The 14,001-nt window shown below is 35.4% G+C and overlaps 1 protein-coding gene across 1 annotated transcript in view; it reads left to right on the top strand.

Moving 5' to 3' along the window:
• The window catches only part of Myo95E (Myosin 95E), a 1,268,077-nt gene that overhangs the window by 1,120,956 nt on the left and 133,120 nt on the right, over positions 1 to 14,001 (top strand). The window contains exon 9 of the mRNA XM_081748709.1: positions 13,789 to 13,895. Coding sequence (XP_081604835.1) covers positions 13,789 to 13,895 — 107 coding nt within the window. The remainder of the gene's footprint in view (positions 1 to 13,788; positions 13,896 to 14,001) is intronic.

A 14,001-nucleotide genomic window follows, 5' to 3' on the forward strand; every position in this document is an offset into this window, starting at 1 on the left:
GTTTACAAAAATGCTTGCATCCATTTGTAATGTCACACAGTAACTCTGTTTTCTTTTGGCCAGATCTTGCTCCTCTCACTACTCTAAAGCAGCCACTGATTGTTATAAAGAAAAGGGTATCGTCGCAGTTCGAAGAGAGGCAAATCCACCAAATTGCCCGAACTTAGGCCAATTGAAAAATATTGGGCCCACATTAAAAGAACATTGAAAACATCGAAAGGGAAGGCGGCTGACTTGAAAACTTTTCGTCGCAAGTGGACTGCAGCTGCCAATCAAATAACAAAAGAAGGTGTGCGAACTCTTATGAAGCGGATTAAAAGTAATGTACGAGCATTTTTCCATAATTAGTTCTTTATGATATCTTTTGTGTGTTTATTTTTTTTTTTTACTTTATAGTCAACTAAAGTATTAAAACGACCTTTCTTCTTTTCATTTCTTTACCTACTTTTTTGGTCAAAGTTACTGGCCAAGTTTTTTCTGGCTCATTATATATATACTTTGTGACGTAAGGAAGGATTCTTGAATTCAACGAGAAAAAGGGAAATACGTGGCAATTATTATAAAAATTTATCCATATCTCTGACGGGTAGAAACATGAAATTTGATATATGGCCTTCCCGTTTAAAATAGTAATTAGATATGAGATTCACCGCTGTTTGATATTTTCGTTAGAATGGAAGAAAAAGGGAGGTTTAAATTCTTGTAATGGTATGATCATATCTTGAAAATCTTTAACGCTGAATACTTGAAATTTGGTAATTACACTTTCCGTTGAAATTTAAAAAAAAAAAAAGTATTTCAGAGATTAAAAAAAAATATTTCCCTTACAGGGAAAGGAAAAAAATGGGAGTTGCAATTGTTAAAATAAAATGCCCATATATTGAAATCTCTTAAGGATAGAGACATGAAAATTGGTACTTAGGCTTTTAATTTAAAATAATTAAAAAATATGTTTCAGCATTTATTAGCGTTTCGTTTAAAAGGCAAGGAAAAGACTGGGAGAAAAAACGTTCGCGGTTACAATTGTTATAAATAGATAATCATATCTCGAAATTCCTTAAAATTAAAGACATGTTAGGTATATGAAACTTGGTATATAAACTCTTTATTCAAAACAAGTTTGCATATATCACACCGTTTTCAGAAATTCTGCTTTCGACGAGATAGGGGACAATTTTTATTTATTTATTTTTCACGGACAGTATATAAAAGGACTTTGAGGATGTCAGTTTTATCATAAGGGAAAACGAGTGAACCCTTTGAAATGAATTTTTGAACACAGTTATTAGTACTTGGACCGACATGGGTTTTATATTACTGCACTTTGATTGAAGTGACTATTCTAAGGGGAAAAGGGATTTAAATTTTTCGCAAACAATAATTCCGTAAACATGTTGACTTGAGAATAACGGAATATAATGCTGAAATGCAAGGTACATTGGTGGAATTTATAATTTTCCCTCTGGTTTAAGCATATCTGCCCAGAATAGTAAATCTATTATTGGCAACACTGCTCGTGTGCAGCTGACCTCTCCTGTTCTCATATACTTTTCTAATACGTTTAGATGACAGTACAAAGCAAAATTAATGAGCGCTCTTATTTTGTCAATTTAATATAATAAAGACAAATATCTTAACAATTAAATGGAAAAACAAACAAACAGGAAGGAAATGAAAATGAAATCTCTAAGTTTTACGTCCCACGATTATGCCGGTTAGGCTAAAGAAGACGGTGATGATGAAAAATGAATGAAATGGTGGAATGAAGAAAGTGGGAGGAAACGGGAGAACCCCGAGGAAACCCACGCACACGGTGCTTGTCCACCACAAAGTTCACTTGGAGGGGGCTGGGATCGAACTCGGGACCCCAAGCACCAGAGGTGAACGCTCTACCACTGAGCCACCGCGGCCCCACCCTAACAAACAGGAAGGATATAATATATTAAGTTATCTAAAACGTATTAAACATATGAAGATCAAAATTAATTATAATTTGAAAATAACATTATGGAACCACATGTGTACCATTTTGTTCGCTCACCTACCATTTCTCCGCACACTAGGCCTATAATCACGTCGCTATCGAACTTCTGTGGTTTCTGATCAAAAGATTGTAACACGCGGTTTTTATAGGCCTTCATTGACTCCATTCAGAGTTCTGTGGAGACCGATACAAATGATACTCTGACGATGCCAGGTCCGGACTATACGATGAATAGATTAAAATCTCCTAGCCAAGATCTCGCAATTTATAACGGGCAGTTAAAAGTATATATGCGGTGTGGCGTTATCTGCGTAGTATACATCTTTTCTGTTGACCTATTCTACCCGTTTCTTTTGAATTGCTGGGTGCACTAGCACTAATTGTCGATACTACATGTCCGAACCTATCGTTCTGGCTAGTAGCAGCCGCTCGTGATACCGTTCTAATCCCACCAAACGCACAGCATAACCTTCCTTGCATCAATATGGACTTTGTCACAGATGGTAAAACCTTTCGCTTCAACCACAATATTTTTCACACATTATTGTCGTAGGTTATCCACTATTCGTCACTCGTGGTCAACTGACTCAGAAAAGATTCTAGTTCGTTATGTTTGAGTAGACATTCACTGATAGAAATTCGATCCAGTGATTGGATGTTTAGGTTATTGGCGGTATCATGACTACCTAAATGTTGGTCTTGCTCGATTTTTACTTACAATATCATCCGTTTTGCTGTGATTACTCTCCCATTGCGATAAGCATCTTGGACATCGATATTTCCAGAACGAAAGCAACGGATTAATCTTTTAGTTATTGGTTTTGATAATGTATTTTGCCATAACAAACACGAATTTCCTTACGGGCCTACACACATCATTTACGCCTTTATCGAAACAAAATTATAATATTTGGCGCAGTCTTGTGGAAAGTTAACTCATCTTCACGGTGCAGTATCTCATGTCTGATTAAAAGAATTACAATACTGGTTGCAGATCTACTAGCTTCAACAGTCGAATGACGATAAACCTGACCCTCTGCGACTCATATATTCCGAGATTAGAGGCACTTTCTCCATCTCGTACGCGAAAGGCTCAATATGTTTTAGATTACTTCATATATCTGGGGCTGAGAAGTAAACTAGTATAAGTTAAAATATTTATTTCACAGGAAAAGCGAAAAAGTATTTTCAAAACAATATTTTGTTGAATTGCGTCGATTGTTTATTGACGGAAAACTTGTTCACTTCCTGCCTTCCAATTGTTCACATCTCAAAACGTCCCTAGTGTCCCTCGTACTGATGTAAGAAAAGAAAAATATGATAACTCAATTTCGGCGAAAAACTGACAGCATACCGGTAGTTTACCTCTCAGCCCCACATATACTAACTTATTGGGATGTAAAAAAAAAGAAAGAAAAAGAAAAAGAAAGAAAGAAAAAACCTTTTAATCTTACTAACATCATAAAATTTTTCAAGTTTTTAACAACACACAAAACCTAAGTAGTAAAATTAAAGATTTATTTGAATAATAATTTGTGTGGCTGTAGACTTCTGCACACACATTTTGAAGAAAAGCAAAGAAACTTCTAACTCTTAAGGGAATATACATAAAAAGGTAGGAATTGTTTTAAACAATAGATTTTAAACATTATGAAATCTTAAATGATGAATCCAGCTAATATTTAAATACGTTTGGTCTTACAACAGCAACAATGAACAAACGAGAGTGACTAAACAATGACGTCGAACAACAATGGTGTTAAAGCGACCTCTATTAATCTACTATTGAAAACGGTACTATTTTACTACATTGAATGTTAATCGCTACTTTTCTACAAGATTATTTTTTTTTATTGTTTACACTTCTTACTATCCATCGATAACATTTTATAAACCGTGAAAAGTGAGGTTGTAGTCAAGTGTTTGCTCATTCACCATTTCTTTCGGGAGGGGGGAACTCAGATATTTATTACGGATTGATTGATTTTTTTTTTTTTTTTAGCAATTTCCTTTTCCCTTCGTATAACAAAACGCATGGATAATTTTAGACCAATCTGCTGTCTCAGATTTATTAACTTTATATCTGAAATTGTTGCCCTCACATTTTTTCTTGTCCCGGGTTCGATCCCAGCTCCCGCCAAGTAAACTTTGTGGTGGACAAACACCGTGTGCGTGGGTTTTCTCGGGGTTCTCCCGTTTCCTCCCACTTTCTTCATTCCACCATTTCATTCATTTCTCATAATCACCGTCTCCTTTAGCCTAACCGGCATAATCGTGGGACGTAAAACTCAAAAATTTCAATATATATATATATATATATATATATATATATATATATATATATATATATATTTTACGGTTTTCGTGATTGGTTTTGCGAACTACGTGTATTTTATTTTTTTAAATGTAAAATCTCACTATTTGAGGGAGAAAATGAAAGATTTTCATAGTAAAACAAAGATAAAACACTTTTTTGTACTTGTCCCTAATTAATCAGTTATTTTTGTAGCTTTTTGAGCGGTTCATTGAGTTACTTTTCTTTCACTTGGAGGAGAATTGTAATTTGGTGGGTTAGGCCGTATCAGATTACTTCTTTCATAAGGCGAAACCAGATAGTTGATAGGTTCGTCAGTAACCAACCAACTCGGCGTAGAATCTGGGGGCACGATCGCTCTAAAATAACCATTATTATCCTGGTTAGGGTGAGAATTACCACTATCATTTTTAGGAAGTATTACCTCTGATACCATTATTAAAATTATTGTTATTATTTGAGCATGAACCAATATTGTTTAATTTTTTATTTTAGTTTTTACTTTACCCTTTTCCATTACAGCGGGATCTGGAACTGTTTTGTGCGTTTGAACTGTTTTATGCATTAGAAACACTGTTATTTTTTGAACGGTTAGTACGCCTATATGAGTTTTTATTTGTAAGCGATTTAGGTGCACTAGCTCTGTGCCTGTGAAGACATTTTTATTATTTTATAGTTCACGTTCCTTGCAATACACTTTTAGGCTTAGGTGAGACGGACTCTGATGCCACTTTAATGAGGTTAGTTATCCTTAAAATTGTGTTGGTTAGCTCTGACCAAGGGCCCCCATGCTGTAGTTTACAAGGGGGGCAAGTATAGGCGACGTTTCAAGTATAGTTTCAAATTTTGCTGTAACCAATGTAAACATTCTATTGGGTTTTCGATATTCTGAAGTACAATTTTCTCTAGGGGGCAAGAGCCCCACCTTGCCCCACCTCCTGATGGGCGCCCTTGGCTCTGACATAATAATAATATAATCTTAGAGGTTTGACACGGAATGCAGTAATCCTTCAAGCAATAATTTTTGATTCTGAAAGGAAATTAATAATCTCACAATTGGTTTCAATAATATTATATACGTAATTTCTGATAGATCTATGTTTGGTCTTAAATTTTGAAATTTGAAGTCGCTTAATTTCTTTTTCTTTTTTTTTAATACAAAACTGACAAGGAAAGGACATGAACATGTCATCCGGACATCCAAATCAAACCTAGTCCATTCGATAAACATATCAAAGATATGTTCATGCACAAAAAATTAGGTGGCATGGACAATGGAATAAGTCCCTTTGGCCCATTAAACGTGTTAGTATATAGAAAATCGTACACTCGCAGTGAAATAGCTATTGCATTAACATTGTTCATTGGAAAGTCATGGTTTATAGTTCATTCTCTTTATTATCAAACAAGCTTTCCTGAGGTCCTATGTATTGGGGTTTATAATTTACTTGAACAGGGAAAATTGGAAGAATGCCGTGAAAATTTCCTCTAGAAATCCCTACCATCAACTTTGGACCCCTCTGAAATGGTCCCGGGTAAAAGCACACAATTCAAATGTATCTCTAAAAATACCATAAGGGGTTAGGAAATGTGTATACCAAGTTTTGTGTTGATAGACGGAGTACATATGAGGGGAAAATGTGTATTGTTATACAAGGTTTTCCCTCATATCTGTTCTATCAATACAGTAAAGTTGGGTAAAGAAAATGTAGGAGCCAACACGTAACATTGAGTAAAAAACATTTGCAGACGTAAGACAGAAGTTGGCGGCTATAGACTACTAACAAAACGTTTGCATCATCGTTTAGAATTTCGTAGCCCGAGTTGTTGAGCATATGTCATGTCGCACGGGAACACAAAAGAAGGTAGAAATTCGATCAAAGTCATCCACACTCATGGGTACACCCAGCCAATTCAGTGGGAAATTGTTTTCAGATACACCAGACGGTGAAATGAGGATTTCCTGTATCATATGCGAGTGGTTTCACGAATAATGTTCTAATCTTAATCAAAGGAACTCTGTGTACGTGTGTGACCACTGTGCGCACCGGAAGTAACATTTTTGTGCTTCGTGATTAGTGTTGAACTGATTTCTCCTATTTTCATATTTTGTACTTATAGCATGTATGATATACTGTACTGTAACATTTGTTGGCAGTTCCATTTGACACTAATCTGTTTGGTATTTTATAACTTCCTTAGTCCCATGCAATCAGTACATATATATCTGTGATTCAATGTATTTTTGCTGTTTATGCCTACGTTTCTATGTCTTGATTTGACTGTACATCGTTGCTCCAACCATTGTTTACTCTTACCGCAACCATATGGGGCAAGAGTACAAAATTTTTCCTTCGTCAAAACTATGTTATTCCTCTGTATCCTCTGTTTGATTTGCCGCAATTAAACTGTATATGTTATTAGAGATAACAGGCTTTCACATAGAAAATATATTGCGTTTTTTTCTGTCACCATTCCACCGCAATTCTTTTATTTACAAAAAGTGTTCACTCTTGCCCTAGTTACCCATATATTTCTGAAGAGGAGAACTTCTTCGACGTGAATTTGGGTTTCAGGTGGCTGTGCAAGAAACGCGATTTGTTCCGCGATAGAAATCACTCACATTTTCTTTTTTATGGTGAAGTATTCTTTCAGTATTGTTGTTATAAACGACTTAATTCGTTAACTTAATGTTTCTTGTGAATCCTATAGCGAATGATTAGATAGAAAACAAGTTCGTACTATATTTTGTGCTTTTATTTATATCAACACTGAATTAAGGTTAATGTGCTGCCATCTGTGAGTAATGCTTTCGTTATAGCCGAAACTAATTTGTCGTATTACGATCCTGACGAACTTCAATGTATTTAGTTTTCATTTATTTCTAATCCCATGTCCAATGTATTTAGTTTTCATTTATTTCTAATCCCATGTCCCTACAAGCGTTTAATAAAGACCTCTGCATTTCTTTCTATTGTTCTCATATCACCCCATATTAAATTTACTTCATCAGCATACGCTATAATTTGCTGAATACCATCCAGCTTTAAGCCCTGGTTGCTATCTTTGATTTTTCCTTATAGCATACTCCAGAACAAAGTTGAATAATAATGGCAACAACGCGTCTACTTGTTTCATGCCATTCTCAACGTGAAAACTCGTGGACAAGAATTTTCCTAATCATTTCGTACAAGGACGCCCATGTTGTGGTTTCCAGGGGAGGCAAGTATAAGTGACTTTCAAATGAAGTCTCAAATTTTGCGGTAACTATTCTTTAAAAAAATGGGTTTTCGATCTTCCGAAGTTCAATTTCCTCTAGAGGGGGAGAGCGCCCCACCTTGCCCCCCTGATGGGCGCCCTTGATTTCGTACACAGTTTGTAATAACCCAGCTTGTAAGTTACAACTCGGTGCACCGTTTCTGCAGCACTTTTGGAAGCTCTTTGGTAAGTTAAGTTATTGTGAACCGGTAAGTGCATTGCACTTTCTCATTAACGCATTTGATCACATCGTACGTCCAAGCACTGGTCCTTCCGATACGCTTATCGTCATGAACATTTTGAACGCCCCTCCTCAAAACTCTCTGTATCATTAACTGACTTTCTCTTCATTCATTACTGTCGATCCGTATATGGCACACAGGGCCGCAACTAGGGGGGGCAGAGGGGGCTGGTGCCCCGGGCGCGTGGTTGGAGGGGGCGCCAGAAAGAAGATAGTATATCAATTGTTTTAAAAATCGCACCCTTTCCCTTGAGGAACTTATTCTAGAGGTTAAAAGAAATCAAAAGTTTACTTGGCCTTTTCCATGGGACCTCTTTTAGAGAGAGAGAGAGAGTCTCATCTAAATAAGTGTAATGTCATACATTAAAAACCTAATATTGCATGCATTTGTTCCCTTGGGGGACCACAGAGAATCCGCCCCCTTTCCTTTTCCTACCACAAGGAGCTGTTTGTCTGTATAATTCCATTGAGTTGAGTTGATTTTGAGTTTAACGTCCCTTTCAGCAGCAAGGCTATATGAGACGTGGACCTACTGATTAACGTGGAATCCGAACGACATGAGCTCCCGCCAGGAATCGAACCCGGGTCTCCCACGCCAAAGGCGCGTACGCTAACCGCTTAGCCACGAATAAGCTCTATAATTCCATTGAGAACAGCTCTGAAGTTTAAAACGCGAAAAGTTACCGATTTTTGTTGCTTGCTGGTGGTTGAAGAGTTTAGCTCAGACGCGCCCCCTGTAATGTTACGCAATTGCCGTAATGTTTTTAAACTAGAGGGCAGTTTTGTGGCGGAAAAGATAAGTTACACTCCTCTGTGTATTTAATTGTTTCTTGTACGCCTACCAAGGGATTTTGCGAGTGAAGGCTGTATGAAGTTTTATCTATTAGTTTTGCTTGAGATGCTTTTCTAGGCATTTTGAATTGTTATCTATCAGTCCAACTTATGCTTTATTATGCTTTATTGTTAATTTCAATCATTGTTTTACATTAATCGTGTATAATGTATAATATTTACTATACATTAAATAATCTAAATATCTTGATCTATTTATTAATATTTTATGAAGCAATTTCTTTCATATTTAATGAACTTTCTAGTTAATGCACTGTAAAGAGATATGCTTTGCTCGAATCAGTTTTTTCTATCACTTGTGTGCAACTTAGAGGTGCATATATACAGAAAGAGAAAGTATACAGAAACGTGCACAAAAAGTACAGAAAGTGCTCAAGTTCGAGAGGTACACATAACAATATAGTGTGGAGTTCTTGTGTGCTTCATTGTTGATGGAAACTTTTCTTCTTTTCTTTTCTTCTTTTCTCTACATCCAAGGATTACACCGAAAAATTTACAGAAATAAAAATAAGCTTTTCATTGTTGCATTGTTATGTTCTCAATGATTTTGCATTGTAAATATTTTTTTAAAAATATTAATATAGTATATGTTAAACTTGCAGTTAAATAGAATTTTCAAGAATTATGCTATATATTTTAAATTATGCTTTATTTTCTAAAATATGCTTTATTATTCTTTAAAATTAGTTTCTTCTGGACCCTTAGACAACCATACCCATGTTCAAGGTACCAACCATATGTCTAAATTGCTATTATGCTTTTTATGCTTTTGGGTTGCTCTATTTATAATATACCATATATTTTCAAGTTTATTTTGTATTGTTTTTATATTTTTAAATGAAAGCTTATGTACAAAATTATTTTTGGGTTTATTAGAACTAAATGTTATTTTAATTATAACTTTATGATGTACTAGATATTTTTTAGTTTATTTGTATTAGTTTATGAAAGCGTATGTTCATAATTATTCTTCGGGTTATTAAAACTAAATGTGTTATTTCAATTAATAACTGTATAATGTGGCAGATATTTTCTAGTTCATTTTGTTTTGATTTCTTCATACAACATTAAAACAAAATAGATATTTTTATAAAAAGGCCTTGTGTCCATCTTAAACATAAATTAAACATAACTTTCTTACAAGGCTGTCTGTATTCTTTATTATAAATTAACGAGAAATTAATATCTAGTACAGGCCTGTCCATGAATTGGCTCCCGGAGCCATAGCGTGAGCGGGCACGAGCGAAGATAAAAACAGGTGAGCACAGGTGCTGCTAGCTTCGCTTCTTCCACTGCATCCGATAAGTGTTGCCAACCACACATGATGGCGAAAAACCTATGGCCAAGCCTGGCCAGAAATTCGCACGATGATAAGCATTGTGCAGACGCAAGCGTGAAATGTGCAGGTGTGCTCTCCCCCTCCCCATTTCGAAAGCAGTGACGCGAAAACACTGCAGGAAATAAAATTGGTACGTTTTTTGGTTGAGGAAGACGCATGATAGAGGTTACAGTTAGCGTTGAAGTAACTAACAAATGAACAAGAAAGAAAGAAAGAAAGAAACTAATATTAAACATGTCATCTTACAGACGCAAAAACGACTGCAAAAATCGGAAACAAATTGTTTCAGACCTTTTTAGCTTGCTTACACAATTCGTGACGTTGTATTACATTAGCACTCGGTCTGTAATTTGTCATTCGCTTCACGTTTGCTAAGTTGTAAACGCCTTTCGTTGTTGCTAGATTGATAGGAGAACGATGGGAGGTTGAAAATAATAATAATAATAATAATAATAATAATAATAATAATAATAATAATAATAATAATAATAATAATAATAATAATAATAATAATAATACGCATTATTATTATTATTATTATTATTATTATTATTATTATTATTATTATTATTATTATTATTATTATTATTATTATTATTATTATTATTATTATTATTCGGACCAAAGAGGGATGAAAATGGGGATTGGAGGAAATTCATAACTAGGAATTGCATAGTTTATACCGCTCACCTAACATTATTAGGGTTATGAAGTGTAGAAGGCTCAGGTGGGCAGGCCATGTAGCCAGAATGGAAGAAATTAGAAACGCTTTCATAATTTTAACTGAAAACCCAATTGGAAGAAGACCACTAGGAAGACCTAGGCGTAGATGGGAAGACAATATTAAGATGGATCTTGCAGAAATAAGAGTACAGAGTAGAAACTGGATCCAGTTGGCTAAGGACATAAGTTAGTGGAAATATTTTGTAAACGCGGCATTGAACCTTCGGGTTCCATAGACCATAGAGTTAGTTATTATTACCTAAAAGAAATGTTCAAATGTTGTTTAGAGACAATTACACAGAAGAACCGAGTTTCGACCAAACGCTAATTTGCCGGAAGGAAATTCCAGTGCAGTCCAGCCTACTTTAAGCGTTATCCGTGCAACCCACGTTTCATGTTCAAGACATTGGGAATAATTGTTCGTATCATTCAGTTGGAACGTTTCCTTTCGAATTTACGCTATTACAGTAGGCCTACAACATTGTGACTTTCAAAATCAGTCAGTAACTATCGAAGAAAGACAAGCGTGTAGCTTCAGTCGTTGAAATGATTTAACATTCTTTTTCACTTTTAACAAGCCACCGGCAAGCAACCAGCCAGGGACAATACATTTTTCCTTATTAAAAAGACACTCCTTGTTAAAAAAAAAAAAAAACTAATTGCAGTCACTAACGGTCACACTTAAAAATGGAAAATCTCTTTGGTTCTCTTAATATTTTGTTTGATTCTTTGCGATCAAAGTAACTTTAAAAGTGGAGTAAGAAATACTATTCTTCCTATTGATAGTGTAATAGTGGCTTCTAATCTCCACAACCAACCCCTTGCTAAGCCTATTCGTACACACATACATGCATAAGCTAATTTTCTGGAGATATACTTAGATAATTACAAACAAGTGCTACAGTTTTTTTTCTTATCAACAGATTATCTCTTTTCCTAAAAAGCGAAACAACATAATATAACAAACCCACACTCGGATATAACAAACCCACATCCCTCTTTAACAAAAGGAAAGAAAAAAGAAGAAAAGGAACGTACATAGTTTATCATTTGATTGCTGTTACAAGTTTGTATTGTCTATAGTTAACGGTTACCACATTGTAAAAAAACACTTTACACTAAATGGCAATCAGTTACCATACATACTTTTTTTTTTTTTTTTTTTGTAAGCTAGTGATTACCGTCAAGGTTGACAACACTTCCGCTCCTCTAAGGACAAAACCCGAAGATCCACGAAGCACGAACAATGGTATTTGCTCGTAGAATGCTCGTGAGCGTTCACGAGGAGAGTTTCCACTATCTGCTCGCCGTGGGCAGGGCTGATCTAGTATTTTGAATTTTAATGAAAAAGATGATTCTTGATTGGTAGAGTTAACAAATTATGTTATGTTATCTATGATTTCAGTTGAAATAGTAGTCTGAAGAAGGAAGTGATATACTTCCGAAACTGTAACATTTCTCGTTAATTTATAATAAAGAATACAGACAGCCTTGTAAGAAAGTTATGTTTAATTTATGTAAAACAAAATGTATGTACAAAATTATTCTTAAAACTTGTGAGCACATAACGAATGTAATATATTTTTGTGGCTAAAGTAAGTTTGAATAAAGTACTTAAAAATCGATATAACTGGTTTCATTAAGAATGTTATTTACAGTTGCAATCCATAAGTAAGTGATACTTTTCGACTAAACCTTGGGGGGGGGGCGAATTGTGTGTTTGCCCCGGGTGACAGAAACCCTAGTTGCGGGCCTGATGGCACACAAGTCCCGATCGATGTCAGCTACATTCTGTCCTTTGACGTTCAGAAGTCGTATAACCGAGCTTACTTCACATTATTGTTCTTCTTCTTCTTCTTCTTCTTTTTACATGAGCCTTGTTTATCTGTAAGTAAGTGTTGAATATTAACATTTTAAAATTATATTAAGAATAAATTTTAATTATTAAGAATTAATTTTAATGGGGTATGCCCCTCGTTCCATTGTATATGTAAATAGATAAGTATATGTTTGTTTTTAATCATAGGGTAAAGAGCTATGGATACTTAAAGTTTGCCTCCAATCGTCCCATGCTTGTAGACTAAAATCAAGAGCCGAAAATCTAACCGAAACCCATTAGCACCAATCGGAAAGTGGTGCCAAAAAGAGATACGCCGAAATCTCGCACTCTCTTCTGAACACAAACGTGATTTTTCTGTTGTATAAACGTATACAAACAATGCACTTACAATTGAGACCATTTTGGCGCCAATCGGCGTTTGTGCACAAACATGCACAAATCATGCACTTACAATTGAGACCATTTTACAACTAATTGGCGGGGGTGGAGTGACTGCCGTTTAGAAAGACCCCGAAATTACTTTTTGAATACTTTAAAATTGCTTTGTGCACAAACGCCAGTTTTGGGTGTACATACCTGCACAAACAATGCACAAACGTTTGAGACTATTCTGGTGAAATTCAGAAGAGGTGGAGGTCTGCCTAAACGGAAGTGCCTGCAACTAATATCATAATGTTGCATTGTAACCTTTCAGACCGTCTTAAGATTCACCTACAGCAATCATTTCCAGCGACCCTGAATATGAGGAAAGAGCACGCTTTTACGATCTGAGAAACAACCGTTGATAACATATAGAACAAAGGAGGGGAGGCGATGAGATAGCATGAGATAAATATTGACAGTGAACTAATAGTCATAGATACACGAACGAGAATTAGATAAATGTTGATAGTGAACGAATAGTCATGCATACACGAGTAGCCTATCTGCAAAACTTTACCCTGCACCATTGATGATCATGTGTGCCTGTCACCATTGTTTTTATCAACTCAGGTTTTCCTTCTCTCCGGTTAGTTTCATGAGAACAGAAACAGTGAATTATGACGTCACAGATTATCCAATTGAAAAGGGACTGATTTACAGTGTAATGCGTTCAAATCACAACGCCACCTACACCTAATGCTATAAAAAATTTTATTACGAGTAGCACTTCGTTCATAATCTTCATGCAACATGATTTGTACCTGTTTGATTTCATAAATTTCTAGCGTTTAATTATATTTTCCCCCGTTTTCAGAGTCCCTCAAGCTGCAGCGGAATATAGACAACTATGCCTTCCTTCGGAGTAGCAAATCACTGCATATGGAATCAATTGATGACAAAAGGGATTTTCAAGTAACAAAGGTGAGTAATATTTAACTTTTTTTAAAGAAAAGAAACTTGGCTCTGCGTTTCAAAAGTGCTGATGATTACTGGGTAATTTACGAATACACTTCTGCTTCATACAGCT

Source organism: Thermobia domestica, chromosome 2 (genome assembly GCF_964235325.1).
Source record: "Thermobia domestica chromosome 2, izTheDome1.hap1.1, whole genome shotgun sequence".
Classification (NCBI taxonomy): Eukaryota; Metazoa; Arthropoda; class Insecta; order Zygentoma; family Lepismatidae; genus Thermobia; species Thermobia domestica.